General features: G+C 39.7%; 1 protein-coding gene across 1 annotated transcript in view; it reads left to right on the top strand.

Annotated features, from left to right (window-relative positions):
- Nucleotides 1-17,194, top strand: part of adgrv1 (adhesion G protein-coupled receptor V1) — a 95,557-nt gene that overhangs the window by 72,851 nt on the left and 5,512 nt on the right. The window contains exons 91-93 of the mRNA XM_053324919.1: nt 3,060-3,217; nt 9,785-9,906; nt 15,141-15,326. Coding sequence (XP_053180894.1) covers nt 3,060-3,217; nt 9,785-9,906; nt 15,141-15,326 — 466 coding nt within the window. The remainder of the gene's footprint in view (nt 1-3,059; nt 3,218-9,784; nt 9,907-15,140; nt 15,327-17,194) is intronic.

The following is a 17,194-nucleotide window of genomic DNA, read 5'->3' as shown; positions in this document are numbered from 1 at the left end:
TAAACGTTTGTCTCTCCTCTGAGTGGCTGCCTTTCATGTGTGTGTATGATGGGCGAAGTCAAACACTGATGAAGTTAGAGCCCCTAAATCACATCTAAAATTAGCCAGTGGCCCTAGGTGTGGCTGTTATCCTTGGGATCAAGTATGTGCGCTGGCTTCCTGTGGGTGTATGTGTGTGTGAGACAGTGTGTGTATGCACTGTAGTATTCAGTTTCCAGGGAAACTGACCTTCCTCTTTGGGGCTTTTGACTCTCTCTCTCTCTCTCTCTCTCTCTCTCTCTCTCTCTCTCTCTCTCTCTCTCTCTCTCTCTCGCTCTCTCTCTCTCTCTCTCTCTCTCTTTCTCTCTCTCTCTCTCCATCTGTGTAAATAGGTAGCTTCTTGTTTTCTAAAATTGGCTTAGTTTCAGCCTGCCTGCCAACAAACAGGTGTCAGACGCAGACCTTGTGTCAGTAGACATTTTCATATTTCACTATACTTCTTCAAAAAGGTTTTACAGTAATATAATGTATTATATATTATATAATATATTATATACAGTAATATAATATATAATATATTATATTACTGTAAAACCTTTTTGAAGAAATATAGTGAAATGGTAACATAATAAGGAAGGGCGCTGTTGAATGAAACTTTTTTTTCTATGCATTTGTCATAATATCACATTTCTTTCATTGTCAACCCTGATGTCATGACTTCATGCTAGTATCCTATCTTCCATATAGTAAATAATACAGAGTGCCTAAAGGTGTTCTTGATAGGTCTCAGTTTATGTGGTTGAGAGGTCCTGTTATTACTTGGTGGGTTTTACTGTGGCTGTGGTAGGTTGTATATCTTTCAATTAAATTGAGGTGCCACTTAAATTTAATGCATCTTTAGATTAAAGTATGGATAAAAAAATATCTGAACATTTAAGCAAGAAAGATGGAATATGATTAAAGTAACAGGTAGTGACATTGCAGAATGATTAAATAGATAATTATTTATCACACCTAATAATACTTTGTTCACCTCCTAAGTGTTTTAGAACTGATACAGTATCTTATAACCATAATTTTGATTCGATTTTGATTTGAACAAAATGCAATTTAAATACAGCTGTGTCTTATTACTGTAAGTGTTGTTTAAGGCCAGCATGATAAACTGTGTAACCTGGACATGCTAATTCATCATCAGTGTGGCTACTTTATTGCCTTGCTCTAAGTAATTTCCTGTAGAGATATTTGATTCATATAAGTGAATGTTTATAAGCCATTACTTCACATTGTAAGTGTGTTGTACATATAAAAAACTAAACCCCTGCAGCATCCATAAGAAAATTCCCCTCACAATAACAAAAAAAGAAAAGAGACAATATATGATCAATCAAAAGGCAGGTATTTCCACAGTTTAGGTGCAGACCTACAGAAAGCAGCTTCATCATACGTTTGTGTTTGTTTTGTTAGTTAAGTAGCAGAGAATCAGTGGATCTGAGGGATCTGAGGGATCTACAAGGGTCATTGCATCATATCAACTAAGCAGTCAGGGGAAAGTCCATTAATACCTTTATATGCAAGAACAAGAATATTATAACTTATCCTAAAAGTAACTGGAACCCAGTGCAGACACTTTAAAACAGGAGTGATGAAATCTGGTAGCAGTGTTGAATGGGCTGTAACTGATTTATAAACTTTTTAGTGAGACCTGTGAACGGCGCAGTAATCAATCCTACTTGTAACTAAAGTATTTGCAAGCTTCTGTGCATCTCTGGGAGGAAAAAAAGGCCCAACCTCGCTTACAATCTTGAAATGATAGAATGCTCTTCTTAACTTGCTCACTTCATTTTCGCTCTCCCTATCCAACCTGAAGTCAGGAAAATTGACCTCTGGGTAATGTTTCTTTTTTCATCCACTGCAGGAATCCCTGAGATTTCACTTTCTTGTGAGACTTTTAGTACAGTAAGGCCACACACAGTACAAATATCCATATTACAGCTTGTTTACACTCTCACAGTCTGGCTGTCTTGCTGGGACGGTGTAATGTAATGCTTTATTTGGCATACTTCATGTCATGTTATGGCTAGCTTTGTGCCAATTATTTCCCTGTGATTACTCAGGCCTGTGGCGAGGTCCTATCTTTATTTTGTGCTCCCACCAAACCAGGGGCTGAGCTGAGTTATGTGAAAAGGACAAAGTCACATGCATGTTTTGATAGTTGTTTGCCAGTTACAGTTTATATGAGGAAGTTGATTTTCCCAGAGACAAATATTTCGCTCAGTTTTATTCAATGAAGAAGAAATGCATCAAACTGGACACAAGCTGGGAAAGGACTCCTGAGATTTCCCGGAAAAATGACAGAAAGATGCAAAATAACGGACACACACCAATAAAAAACTGATGAAAAGTACACAGTGATAAATCATATAATGAAAAAATATTATTCATTAGAAGTTTAAATAGATTTGACTTTTGCCAGCAGTGCTTCCCTTTGACCTTTTGTATCAAGCCTGAAATTCAGTTTGTCCTCACTGAGTGTTAAACGTTGCTCCTTTGGCAAGATCAGCAGATGAACTCACATAACCACTCCACATTTATCTGCTTCTCAAAGCGGGCAAATGCATCTTGTTATTTGTTCTTGCAAATGTTCTTTCATCCTCAAAATAGAAAAACACTTTTAAGCGTCTTTGGCCTCAGATATTATCCCACTGTAGCTGCAGGGTGACCTGGTTGTTGAGAAGATTTAAAAACATGTTTTTTTTTCCTTCTGAAGGCAAAGGCTGCTGTTGAGCAAGAATACTGAGTCTCAAGCAGGCTCAGAGGTCTCACCAAGCAGACCCTGTTTGTGAAACTTGTGGAAACAGGGTTTTAACTTAAGTCAATATAGAGCAATAAAGACATGTAATCCATTTCTGTTTTGTAGAGCTTACCCTTGAGCTTGGTGCATTCTTTATGTCACGCTTTTAGCTTGACTTCCCCCTCTCTCGCTTTCCCTTTCCTCTTTGTTTCTCTCTTTGTTCTGCTCTTTTCAACATACAGTAAATAAAAACACTCACTCACATCTCTGTCTGTCCCTCCTCTAGGTGCTTCATCCCAAACATCTATGCAGCGCTGTGCACAGCAGTGCTGGTGCCCCTCATCTGTCTGGTTGCAGTGCTTGTCGTGTTCATCCACGCCTACCAGGTCACTCAGCAGTGGAAGGCCTATGATGACATTTATCGTGGACGCACCAACAGCACAGGTACCCAACCAACCAGTATAAATGTCAATAAGTACACAAACACACCTGTGTATTTATACATGAGCATGATTTTGAGAATGTTCCAATTACATATTGTACTTCAGGAGGCAAAAAAGTCAAGATGAAATTGCCTACGTGTGCAATCACACAATCTCATTTTTTGTATGTCTCTCATGCACACCACAGAAACAAGTAGCCCGCTGCCTGGCTGCCCTCAGGAGCAGGACTGCATCCACCCCTATTTTTGGCAAAAAGTTTTGGCCCCTATTTTGCTCAGCTACAGTCTCTGTATCGGTCTGCTGTATGCACCCGAGAGATCCATGATATGCAGTTAAAAGAGCTCATTCAGGAACAAAGTATCACCAATACTTGCTTGTATGATGATATAATACTATAACTATAATCACTTTTATGCAGCCATTTTACTTCTTTGACTTAGTGTAACAGTTTGCTTGACACAGTTTTAAGCAGCATGTATGCAGCTGTTACGGATGGTAGTAGAAGTGTGGGATGAGCTTTGGGTGCACACTTCAACTCCAAAACCTCTACCACATCTAAACTGTTTTAATTGCTTGTATGTAGTCATTTAAAGCACTAAATACACTAAATATAATGTTGAAAGACAACAACTAGAGTGCGTACAACCTCAAAGTTGTATTTTATGTGACATTCTTCTTTGCTGAGAAACAACCATCATAGAGTTATGGTTAGTATAAATCAGTTGAAATTATTCAGTGCAGTCGATCATTCTACCCCACAGACGGGAATCCTTGCCAAAGCACTTTAGTCCCACAGTGTCATGGCCTAAGCTTGTTTTGCTCAGTTCAGGTCCTCAAATGACAAAGCAAAGCCTGGAATTAGTGCCACTCCTTTGGCTGGCAAGCAGTTTGCCCTACACGCTGTGTGTGGCCTCTGAAGCAGGGTAGCAAATCAAAACAGTGCTTTGTTGAGCTGCAGGTACTGCGAGCGTGCATTACTTAAAAAAAGGGAGCAATATTTTCTCATATACAAACCACACTGAGGCTAGATCTCATCCTGTAAGATTTTTTACCTAACAGGCCTACTGTACTTTGAAAGTCACATGGACAGCAAAGGGGACATGCAAGAAAAAGAGAGCGAGAGATCAGCAGTAGACGGGATGGTTTTAGGGTGAGTTGAAGAATAAGTAAAATAAGAATAAGGTACTATGTTATATGTTGAGTAAGGAAAGCAGAGAGGAAGCAGTTAGCACAGCAAACAAGGTTTCAGCAGCTTTTAAAAGTTAGTGTTTATTCAGAGAGAGAGAGAGAGATCAAATGAGAGGAAAGGTAGGCACACTATTCAAAGCAGCAGAAGTGAGTGTGTATGAGGCACAAACAGGACAGGCCTCGAGGTGTGAATGTATGTGTTCACTTTTGTGTAAAAGAGCTGCACTGTGAAAAGTCTGCTTGTGAAAGGGAATTCAAATTCATTCAAAAACAGACAATTAGAACGCAACGTTCCTATTAAAACTTCATGCAGTGAGGGATCAGGGTTTGCTGAAGCTGTAGTTTTTGATCTGGACACATACTGACACAATACAACCAAAGCAGCACATATTAAAACCATGAACACAACATGCACACAAACGATATGGACTGCCTTTTGTCACCTTTTTCTTTCCTTTCCTGTCCTTTTTTTGGTCGTTGGTTTTGGTTTTTAGGCACAGTTGACGACTCTGCAATATCAGTATTGGCTTTGTCTGAACATGTCCAGAGTTCAAAGGTGAATAAAATAAATGTGAGGGAATGGCTTTTTATACTTTATTGTTCTAATCACGTGTCTGGTAATTCCCCAAATTCACTATCTCTCATTTCCAAACCACAGGCACTGCTAAAAAAAAAAAAAGCAGTACAGTAAAAACAATATGAAAAAAATCTTTAAGGATTGATATTTCAATCTGGTATGTTTTGCAGGTACCTTGTGCAGTTAGAGAGTTGGTCACCAACATTTTCAAATTCCGTACTACAATAAAGAAGCGATGCGATAAGACGAGGGCTAATCTGTGTGTGTACGTGGGTGTGAGAAGCCCACATGTAAAACTCACAGGATCCTGTTAGATATAGCAGGACTTCTGACGTCAGTGAAATCAAGCATGTTTGAGTGTGCACATGCACATTGGTCCCAACCTGCAGACGTGTACCTGTACCTCAGTGAAGACTGGAATGCTGAAAACAAAGCATCAGCTTAACCAACCATACATAGCAGTGACAATTCAAATAATCATCAGTAAGTTGTTATCACAGCTCACAGTGCAGTGAATCAACAAGGTGTTTTTAAGACATGATGTTCTTTTGTTGCAGCAGTGAGCAAACTTTCAGTTTTCATATGAGCACATTTCAATGAATAACTTTTATTGTGCTATTTTATGGCTCTGAATTTCCCTCACTGCACTTTGATCATTGATTGGTTTAGGAATGTGGGGGGAAAATAACTGATGGTTGAAGTTTGATTGCACATTGTAGCATTATGTATTCATCGTGTTTGAGGTAATGAAGTTGCTTTATCTGGCTGCCAGACATATAATTAATAATATTTTGCTCTCACAACCTCATTATCATTTGCCTTGAAATGCAAACTTACATGGATGCTGGTTTAATACATTTATTTGTAATGGCCACATTATCCACATACCAAGATTTCAACTTGACACTGTGATTATTTTGTATCAACAGCTTTGAGATTAATGTAAATACTGAAACAGCAATGCCACACTGTGTCTGTGTATTCTAATGTCAATAAGGTTTGTAATTCAAGACGACTGCTTCCTGTTTTCTGTTTTCTGGAGGTTAGGACTCATATTAATATTATTATTCCAAACTATACAGTTATAAAGTTAGTGCTGGGTTTTTATTAGGGGGGGTATGGTTTTTTAACTGAAGGACACATTCTCACTTATTCGTAGGTAGGTGTTTCCCTACCAGCGTAAAAGTATACAAGAAAACATAACTTTGAAATTTCAGTACTAAATCAGTTTGTCAGTAGTTTGATAGTGTTATTCTGAATATTTGCAGCAATTAAGCAATGTTCATACTTAGTGCACACACACATTACTTGTGTGCATGTGTTTATGTATGCTCAACACATACAGCGTGTTGTTATTACAGCTGCTGACCTCTGTGACAGTAATGTCAGCACCATCTTGACTTTCTGTCTGGCTGTTTTTGTTGAACCAACACTCCTCTCTCAGTTTGTCTTCTCACAACAGGAACTCCCTGATCAAATGTAAACTGTCCGCCTGTGGAGAAAAAAAGCTCCCTTGTGTCTAGCAAAAATACTCTAGAAATAGTTTAGTGCAAAAGTTGCACCAGTGGGGGTTTAATATGTTTGTTTACTTTAGATCTGCCAGACAGAAAGATACCTATGACATCACTCTCAGCTTCAGTGTCTGTGTGGCGGATAGTTGAAGATGCATTCATTCATCTTCAAACAAATCTGCACACACATAACTAATGAAAACTTTTGCCTGCTCGGCTTCTTTCTTCTTCTCTGTAGTGGTATGAAGCCAAACAGCCAGTCATTCAGTCAGCATTTTGCAGTCCATCTCCGTTTGGTTCTGGGAACCTGTTCTTACTGTGGGAGCGCTGCCCTGTCCACAGCCTGGAATGTGCTTACATGGTTGGAAAAATAATACCAGGGAGGGAGGAGATGGAGACAGATGTGCAAGAAAGAAGAAAAAGAGATAGAAAAAGTCTATGCTGCTCTAACTGGAAGGAGTAGGAAGTTTGAGAAGACAGTTAAAGCAACAGATGAAATGGCTTAATATGCAGATTTATCAGCTCTGAGAAAACATACACCAAAGTGAGACAGAATGTCCAGACTGAGCATAAGGCAGGAGGAGACTGGGCATGAAATGATAATACTGAAGCAGTGGAAAACAATGTGCCTATAAAGACTTATAAGGAAAAAAGTGTCAAAGGGAAACATAGTGGCATGGAAAAGAAGAAAAAGCTCTAATAAAGTGTAAGGGAGAGCCAAAGGAAAGTTGCAGTGAGATAAGGAGCAGTTGTTGGAGCAGAGGGGAGCTGACAGGGTGGTGGAAGTGGCACCTACATGAGGGCTTTTCGTGCAAACTTGGGCCCCGTGCCCTGTGTTTCCATCCTACTTGTGAAGTGAACTGTACAGTCTGTCCCGGATAACACCAGCCAGCACACTGCAGCTAGAGTGACTCAACAGCATAATTTTGAATTTGTATGTTTGCTCTTTGAGTTTAGAAAGTCAGTTTAAAATAAGCATTTAAACCTATCTGGGGTACGTTTGAGTTCAGTTAATTTAAGGTGTTTTCTTAGAATGTGTTTGTTATGTAAAATTCAGGTTATGGTGTTTTGTTACGGTCTGTTTGACAAAGTGTGCTCTATATGGTCAGGGTAAATATGACAAAATGGAGCATGAATGAATGTTATCAATGGTACATCATGTTCTCAGTCACACAGGATCCATTATCATTACTGTAAACGTGCTGCTGCATATTTTATCTCGCTACACCTTATCACACATACACAAATACATACACTGCAATACTTTCTATATATTTAAAATGCATATCTAAAGTAAAGCACTCATTACTAAAGTCAATTTGAGGTATTTGATTAACATCTGTGGTCTTAATTTCCTCTTGAGTTAACAGCAAATATCTAAGGATCAGAGCCTGTGGTTATTTTTTCAGTGTCTCACACCCTGTTTCTATCCCTCTTCTATCCTCACTTTTTCCATTTGGTCCTTTTCAGTCCTAATAATCTGCCATGTAAAGCCTGTATTATATCAGCTGCTAAGAATATTTCAGACCAAGACTAATGCTAACAAATGAAATAGATGTGAGCCTCTAATTTGATAGTGATGGCAGTTACATTCATTGAAATCTCACATTTTTACAGTACCTTAATGAATATTCTGCTGACAATGTTCAAATTTGACTTTCATACTTGTAGCAAAGGAGCAAAAAAAAGTATCTTCCTCTCTTGGTGAAGACATTTTACTCATCAAGTACTGTACAGCCTTTTTTTATTTCAAAATGTTACACAGAATTTGTTCTGTTTTGCTGGATAATAATGAGCTGTTTTATTTATCAGGCCTTGCACTGTTTCCCTCTTTCTCTCTCCCTCTGATGTGATTACTCATTTTGCCAGTTGAGTCAGTCCACCCTTCATTGGCAGTCCTCGTTTTGTTTGTCCTCTAATTAGCTTTTCCAATAATATGTGAAGGAGTGATTTTTCAAGCTGTGAGGAACACTATGAACTGATGAGGTGCAATGATACCTCTTTATCCTTTCTTCAGTCTACACTTCTCTTGAACTTCTCTTGAACTCTCACATGCCTGAAAGTAGTGTATTAGCTGTGTAAAACTCTGTTTAGAAATAATTGCAGCCAGAAAGACGTCTTGATGGCCTGTTCTTGTCTTACAAACATTTGAACCATGTCCAAAAAGAGAAGACATGTTTGAACGAGGATTAGCTAGGTTAACAGACTCACAAGTATATTCCCATTCCCTAGAGAGGTGTAGTGTGCTAAAAGCTGGGAGATGAAGGTTTGTCAAAACTAGAATAGCAGTTTCTGGAAGCTCATTTTTAGTTTAATCATTTTAAATATCAATGTTAGGGTTATTATACTAAGGAATATCATTAGGCAATGTATGATGCATTTTACTCTCATTCATGAACATTTGGAAGCAATACATAATCAAACAAAGACAAAATCGTCCACTAGACCTGTTGTGGCTTAAATCCATCAGCCATGATTTACTTATTGTAAGAACCGTTTGACTTCTAGGTGACAAATACCAGGTACATTTACACACCTTTTAGTTTAGTCGGTTGGTCAGGGTGATCAGTTCTGTCCATGTTGATAATTGATTCCATTTGGCATTTTACAGTACATCATATTTTAATGTGGCCATGCAAATGTTCTCCACTACTTACTCAAACATAATGATTTTTTGTACACTTGAATGAATGAATGAATGAATGAATGAATGAATGAATGCTACTTCTTGTACTACAAACTGCATTAGCAGCACTACACAGATTCAATGGATCTGTACATTATGTGCACAGATGTGTGTATACTGTAAATAAGTAACTATATTTCAACATGCTCTAATAAAAACCACTTGAAACAAAGATTCAATGTCCTGAGTGGGGGAAATGGAGCACTGCCCTGAGTGCATGTTTACATGTGTGTTTGCTTACTGGCATATGTCATGGTGTGTGTGTGTGTGTGTTTTCCAGTAATACACTCGTTTCTGTGCACCAATCACTGGTTTGGCCTTTAATCAGGGTCACAAGAATCCACAGGGTCTCCATGTGAAGTGTGCAGTTCCTTCTAAGGCCTTCTCCTCCATCAAACATCCCATCTATGTACAACCATTAAAATAATATAAAGCAGGCATTAAAAGCTTTTACTCACCTAAGGTAATATAAATATGATAAAACTCAGCTGGATTTTACAGTAGTCATAAAATGAATACAAAAACCTTTCTGCGATGTATGTAGTTGTTGATATACTTTATGTAACATTGTTTTTGATACTTCTCTGTTGTTATCTTGTGCTTCAGAGGTGCCGCTGGTCCTCTACCTGTTCCTGCTCATCTCTCTGGTCTGGTTGTGGGCTGGACTCCATATGGGCTACAGGTACCTGTGGATGCTCATCCTCTACGTCATCTTTAACTGCCTGCTGGTGAGCTCATTGGTTTTATTTATCAGTTTGTGTGCTTGTCAGCTTGTCTGTTTAGTTGTTTGCTTATTTATTTGTACATTTGTGCAATTATTTTTCCAAAACTCTTATTAACAGCAGTTGTATTGCATTTCCCTCTTGATTGCACACTGTAATAATGAAATGAATGAACTGATTTTGTAGTTGTCACCTTTGCCAATGCAGAGTTATGAAGTGAAACTAATGTAAAAGATGTTTTGATGTGCACCTCCATGCTTGAAATGTGCTGGAGTTTGTTTGCCAAGTGTTCCCTTTTCCACTTTGATTTTAGTTGACACCATTAAAGCTTCACTCCTTTATTTTTTCATAAAGCTCCCACAGCTCTCCCAAATCTCAAAAGTTACCTCCCACCCAAATGTTTGTGTTCTGAAACTCAGCTATGAACTGTGCATATTATGCCAGCTGGAAATATGGGGATTTGAGGGTGCTAGAGGGCACATTAATAATATCAGGAAATGTATTTTTGGGTTACAGTAACAGAGCTTTCTTTCTTCTATGTGGTCATTGCATAGTGAGTTTGCATTGTGTGGTGTGTGCTGCTGATTTCTGACTTGTTTCTGTTGTTGACTTTTGTTGAGGGAGTGATGAAGGCTGCTTTGTCCCACTTTGAAGCCCCGCTTTGAAGTGTTGGGAGGCAGAGCAAGAGGAGCGCCTCAGGAGTGGAGACAGAGAAGGGTTATCAATGTGATACATCTCAGTGAAGCCTCAAATTGCCATCTCGCTCAGTCTCCGCTCTTTGTTGTCTCTGTGTTTGCCTCTCTCCGGCTGCTCCCTCCCTTTATTCTGGCTCTGTGCTCAAAGTATCAGTGGAGATAAAGAGGATGTTAATAAGACACAAAAAATCTCTATCACTAAATATCCCCTCCCAGCTGGATGGGATATAGTTGGGTGGAAATGTCTTACTTCTTGAGCCAGAGAACAATGTGTCTTCTTTATAATATCCAGGAAGCTCCCCTGACCCCACCCCACTCTCTTCGGTACAACAGGTTCTTTTCTTCCTTGTTTGGTCTATAAATGCTTGTGGTCTCTTCTGTCATCGGCTTACGGACATCATCTCCCTGTAAAGTGTGCCATAAGAGGTCTGTGGTAACCTAGAGTGATATGTGGCATCCACATGCCAAAGACAACAGTGTTGAACCAAAGTAAACTTCTTCTATTGGTAGAGTGACTGATGAAGAGAGGTGATGTCAACACCAACGGTTGCACTTAGCACTTGATTATGAGCTCCAATAGTGTTTGTCCTACTCTGTGACATCATGTGGTCAGTTTCTTCAGCTGACCAATAGCATGATGGTGCTCTTAAAAGTATGAGGACATTTGTATATTGCAGGAGTCAGTGTGTCTGTCTCCTGAAACATTGAATGGCCGTGTTACATTCCTAAACTTGATAGATGTCATTTTTTTGATGACCAATTCAAACTATTCTTTTGACTAAGGTGAAAGTCCTGCCTCAGTCATGCAGCAACATCACCGTCTTTTGTGCTTTACTTATTATCTTACACGAACACACACACACACACACACACACACACACACACACACACACACACACACACACACACACACACATTGCCTTTCTGGTGACACATTCTGGTGACAAGTTGACACACAGAGCCAACCTTTCAAACTCTGACTTCTCTTAAAAATACATATTTTAAAAAGTACTCTGCCAATTGATTTTCAGTCCTTTCTCCCACATTGCAATATCAGAGCTCAGACGAAAACAGGAGCCTCTGGGGTTCAGTCTGCAACTGCAGCAGGAATGAGGAAGGATTCATCAGAGTGGAACAGACAGGTAGAAAGCCCCAAAGCCACAGTCCAAGGACATTGATTAGCAGTAAACAAACTCATCTGACCTAGTTTTTATAACAGGCTGCTTAGGAAACAGACAGAGTATCAGTAGAGATGCTGTTGCCATGTACCAAGCATGGTTGCAATTAGATTTGCGTGTGTATGGGTGCATGGATATAAAGGAAAGAAAGCTTTATGGGGGAAAAAAATGTTTTTTTAGCTGTGAAGGGGGAACAGTTGCCGTTACAGGGCTGACATTGTATGCTATTGTGAGACTTCCATTAGAGACTAAATGAAAGTTTAATGAAACAAATGTGATATGATGAACAAACACACTTTGTTTGTCATGATCTACAACAGATGCAAAAGTTGTAAAGTTAAACAAATTCAGTCTCTCTAGTTCAGTCTATCTAGTTCTGCACGCAATGTGGAAAAGCTTAAATGAACAGAAGAATGACAAAAATACACTCTTGTGGTTAACAAACTTTGTACTTAACATATTATACAGGCTAAGGTGCTGCATAATCACCTGTTTCTTGTAACATTAGTATTCCACTAGCTGATTATTTAAATACACTCTTGTATCCTTTATTTAAGTCTTTAATGTATTGTTTTCCCTTGTTCCATTGCCTTAAGGTTACATGCTATTATATTGTAGGTCTCTACTGCAAAGAATAGTAGAGTCATTGTTTTTGTTGCATTCAAGCCGTGAATTTTCCATTAGGAGAATTTTCCATGTTTGTGTTGTTGATGTCTGTGTGGCCCACATCCCAACAGCTGATTACTGAACACCATTAAACCGCTGCACATGTTACAGCTGCGCACAACTGTGTTTGTGTTGTAGAGCAGTTATTTCTCTTTTGTATGTGCACACTGTTTGCTAAAAGTGACCTTTAGTCTCCGGTAGAATTCAATAGAACCAAACTGTCAAAGTGCTCATGTTTGCATCAGCAATGAGGAAATTATGACTATTTTAATGCACAGATCACTATTTTCATTCTTTTTCTTGCCCTTTTCCTGCCACCCCTCATTTTCCATTATGTCACGTGGTTAGTCTGGATCCACATCTGTGCCACATCAGGCTGAACCAGGAGACAATAATCAAATCACGACAGCACTACCCCTCATTATCTCCTCCTGTGGCGGCCCCGCTGCCGGTAAACCTTACCTTATTGTATCATTGCAGTTAGAAACATCCATAACTGTGAAGCAGCACCATGCTCCATTAAAATTCAATTCCACCCCTGTTTCCTCATTCAACCTTTGTACTTGCCTAAAAATAGGACACAGGATATCTGTGTGTTATTATGGAAAAGAAGACCCAGGCCCACTCATGTGCACACTCACGCTATCAGCTGTGTGAAGAATTAGGATTCATGGGAAGGTCTGTGTTGCACACAACCCACAACACTTTTCTGTGTTTGGATTGAAGGAATACTGCATCAATTATTCAGCTGAATACAAAAAATGTTTTAGTTCCAGACAGTAACATTGTCACTCTAGCATGAGCCAGACCAGAAGAAAGCAAACAGCATGTCTCTGTGAACTTTATGTCTTTAGAGATTTATCTTTTGAATGACCCCTACTTTTTCTGTACCCTGTACTTACTTCCATACGTGCCCCATTTTCTCCCTCTTTTATCACTTGTTTCTCTCTCTTGACCTGACCCAGCTTTTTTCTCCCTCTGCTGTACCTACCTTCCACCCTTCCCTGTCCTTCCTGCACTCCTTAGGTCTGCATTTCCATCTCTAAAGACGTGGCCTGATCAGGGAACACTTACATAACAGGCCTATGGTAGTAAAGCTTGTTCCCCAGGCTGCTAATGATCTGTGCTAATCACCCACAGTACTGTGATGATGGACCTACAGTCATGGATAGCAACCTGCACAACCAGACAAGACACACCTGTTTTAAGTGATTACACAAAGGAAGGGTCTGTCTTTTACTTCATCAGAAAAATAAAAAAATGCAAACAAAAGGTCCCAAGTATACAAATCATCCAACACACTACTAAACCAAGCTCCTAACCCTGAGGTCTCCCACCAAGTGACGTGGAATAAATTTCTTAAATAGAAGCTAAACCACACTTGCCTGTCCTCAAAGGTTACGTACATAAATATACAGCACACTCAGACACTTTATGTAACTGAGGCTATAAAGCGCAGCTAATGACCTGTGAGGTGTTCCATGTGTTATCTACTTTCATGGCTTTTTTTCCCTTTCTTACAAGCTAGATGTTCCTGTTTTAAAGCACACCCATAAACACACAGTTTCCAGTTACGTCCCCCGTTGACTTTCTCATAATGTTGATTGCAACCATCAGCACTGTTTATAACCCCATTTCTTTGTCAATATCCCTCGGGCACATGGGTAATGATGATGGCTTCACTACATATACTGTAGGAGCGTGCCTGTGGTTTGCAAACATGCAGCTTTATAGTTTAAATGTGTAACAAAACTGCATGTTGCATAGTGAGATGTGAAATATTCATGACACTTTGGGACATTCGCACCCACTGGGACCTAAAACGAATTTGTTGCTTTGCTTCTGCCAAACAGAAATTACTTGTACTTTTGCTTTAAGTGTAGTGACAACAAACAAAGCCACTGAGGAAGTCTGGATACATCAATTTAACAATTAGCTTGACAGATAGTTTGGTTGTCTGCACATGAAATTAAACCAAATCAGTCATTTTTGATTGTGTAAAAAGGTTTGTATGTGTGCAGAATTGGTTGTGTATATATACAGGTCATGCACCTGTATGCACACACATTCACACACTGGTGCCTGGCCCTCCTGTGCGTTCCATCTCTGTCTGCGGCTGCCGTCATCACCCGGTGATGGGTGTTATGAAATACAGGAGTGACTTGTGGTATTTGACACTCTGGTGTTTTGGGGTAATTCACAGTCCGGTGCTGTTGACCAAGAGGATTTGGTAATGACAAGGAAGCAGAGAAAGGAGAAGTACCAGGGTGCCAATGATGTCATGATGGCCCACAGATGAAATAATTCTCCATCAATCATGCTTGAACAGATACTGCTGCCGATAATGATGCACAAGGATTTTCACTTCATTAATTTAAAGAAAGCTATAATTGTGTTTTGAAGTTTGAAATTTTATAGATTCATATTTTAATGAGTTACTTCAGAGTCTCATTTAAGTGCAACCTATATAACAGAATACATTTTACTCCTAGATACCAGCATTACAAGCAGCCATGAAACCTGCTAGCGGCAAAGAGACTTTGTGAAGCCAGTAATGTTACGGGCTCCATGTCTGACACAAGCTTAAGATTGAACGTGTGTGATGCCGAAGAGCTTTGCAAAATATAACGGAACAGGACAGTAGAGACTGTTGAACTTATTTCTTAATCCTGAATGCCCCCCACCCTCTCTCTCTTTACAGGGCCTGTATGTGTTTGCAGTGTACTTTGTCATGCACAACCAGCTGTGTTGGCCAACTAAAGCCAGTTACACAGTGGAGATGAGCGGCCATGACAGTCCAGACTCTACTTACCAGGGAGGGGGACCCACCACGGTGGGAAGTGACATCAGTAAATCAACTCAGAACCTCATCAGCGCCATGGAGGAGGTATGACACAAGCATGCTCACACACACACACACACACACACACACACACACACACACATACATATTTTCCATCCTCTTCTGTTTTAATCACTCTTATTTTAGTTGCAGTGCACTTCATTGTCAACTTTTAATTATAACTTCATCTCATAACTGAAATTATATTCTTTACTATCTGGGTCATACATTTATAGATTTTCCCTGTAGGTTATTAAAGCATTTTGACATCTGACATCTGTAGATGCAGCAATCAGTCCAAAATTCACTTCATGGTTCAACTTTAACTCAATGTACCTGCTGCAGTTGAGTAAGCAGGCAGTTTTCTTGTGCAAGCAGGACACATTGATACCCTCACTTTTGATTCCCCTCTAACAGTGGATGAGATGAAACAAACAAATGTACAACCTTACAGTAATTGCACTCATGTTCCTCCCAAGAAAAGGGTAGCGATGTTCCTACTTCTCCAGATCCCAGCAATTAACTTTATTAATAAAATGTTATCCTAACTATTTGGAACGATGACCAGAACTATGAAAATAAGACGCAGGATGTTAAAAAAATTGTCCTGTAAATACTGATTGACTGATGTAAAGCTGATTTTCCTCCTCCTAGTCCTATTTTTCCCATGCCCTCATTCCCATGGCTCTATTTGCCCATTCCTGCTCCTCCTTCACACATTTCTCACACCAGCTGAGCGTGACTCTAGAGGGAACATTCATACTCACTCACACTCGTTTGTTCTGTCCACTTCAGACTGATCCTCGTTATGTAACATCAGTGTGAAATTGTGCGTGTGTAAATGGTCCGTCTTCATAACTCCTTCATAACAGCCACATCAACTCTTCTTGACACAGAAAACATAATGTACACACACACACACACACACACACACACAGGCACACTACTACTATAGTCACCCAGTCTCCTCAGCAACTTTTTCCCTCGAGAATACCCTATAAGGAGTGAGCTGGTGAGAGAAAGAGGGAGAGAAAGAAGGAGAAAAAAAGGAGGCAGGTTTAGCTTCATTACTCCTGGGAACTTTCTCCTCCCTCTTTCTTTCTCCATCTATCTCCCCACGTAGCAATCCAGTAATCTTGTTTTATTCATGAGAGCACACTCCTGCCTTTCTGATATTTGGCTACAGCCCAGTAAGAAAAATAAGAGGCAGAGCACACACAAGAAACCACTAAGAAGAGCAATGTGAGTGTTGGATGAGTGATGATTTGTGGAGAGGATTGGCTTGAAAGAAATTGGAGTGAGATCAGAATAGGGGTAGGAACATGTAATTTGAGGGTAAAATTGCTCATTGAGAGGTTGGAATGATCCAGTCACTGCTCCCCTCAAAGTGGATCTGAGGTGCCTGGTGGTGCTTAATTCACTTCACTGGAAGGCTCTGTACCTGTTACAACCCAGCAAGCATCATAAGCTGCTGGATCACACAGACACACACAAGTTTATGCATGTACATGAACAGATGAGACATTTATAATAAGAAGAGATAATGGATCTTGTTTTTTTCTAATAAAAAGGAAACACACAAATACAGTGATACACTTCTGTTGGAAAAAAAGAAAAAAAGGGAGAATCTCAGTTTAATTCCATCTCTGCCTCTCTATTTTTATCCCATCACTCCCCTCTTTCCCCTCATGGATGTATAATTTGCACATTTCCCCAGAATGTTCAGCTTTAGACTGTGCATCATCTTTCGACAGTGTCGGCAGCATCATATGTATGATTTGAAGTATTAAGTATGAAATCCCAAACCCGCTGACCTCGCTCTCACCCCATGAACTCGCTGTGACCCTTTGGGTTGGCCTTAACCTTTCGGGGTACTTGGACAACATGCACTCTGACTGACCCTAACACATCAC

Source organism: Scomber japonicus, chromosome 9 (genome assembly GCF_027409825.1).
Source record: "Scomber japonicus isolate fScoJap1 chromosome 9, fScoJap1.pri, whole genome shotgun sequence".
NCBI lineage: Eukaryota > Metazoa > Chordata > Actinopteri > Scombriformes > Scombridae > Scomber > Scomber japonicus.
The sequence above is the reverse complement of the archived record's forward strand: the minus strand, read 5'-3'. Positions and strand labels throughout refer to the sequence as shown.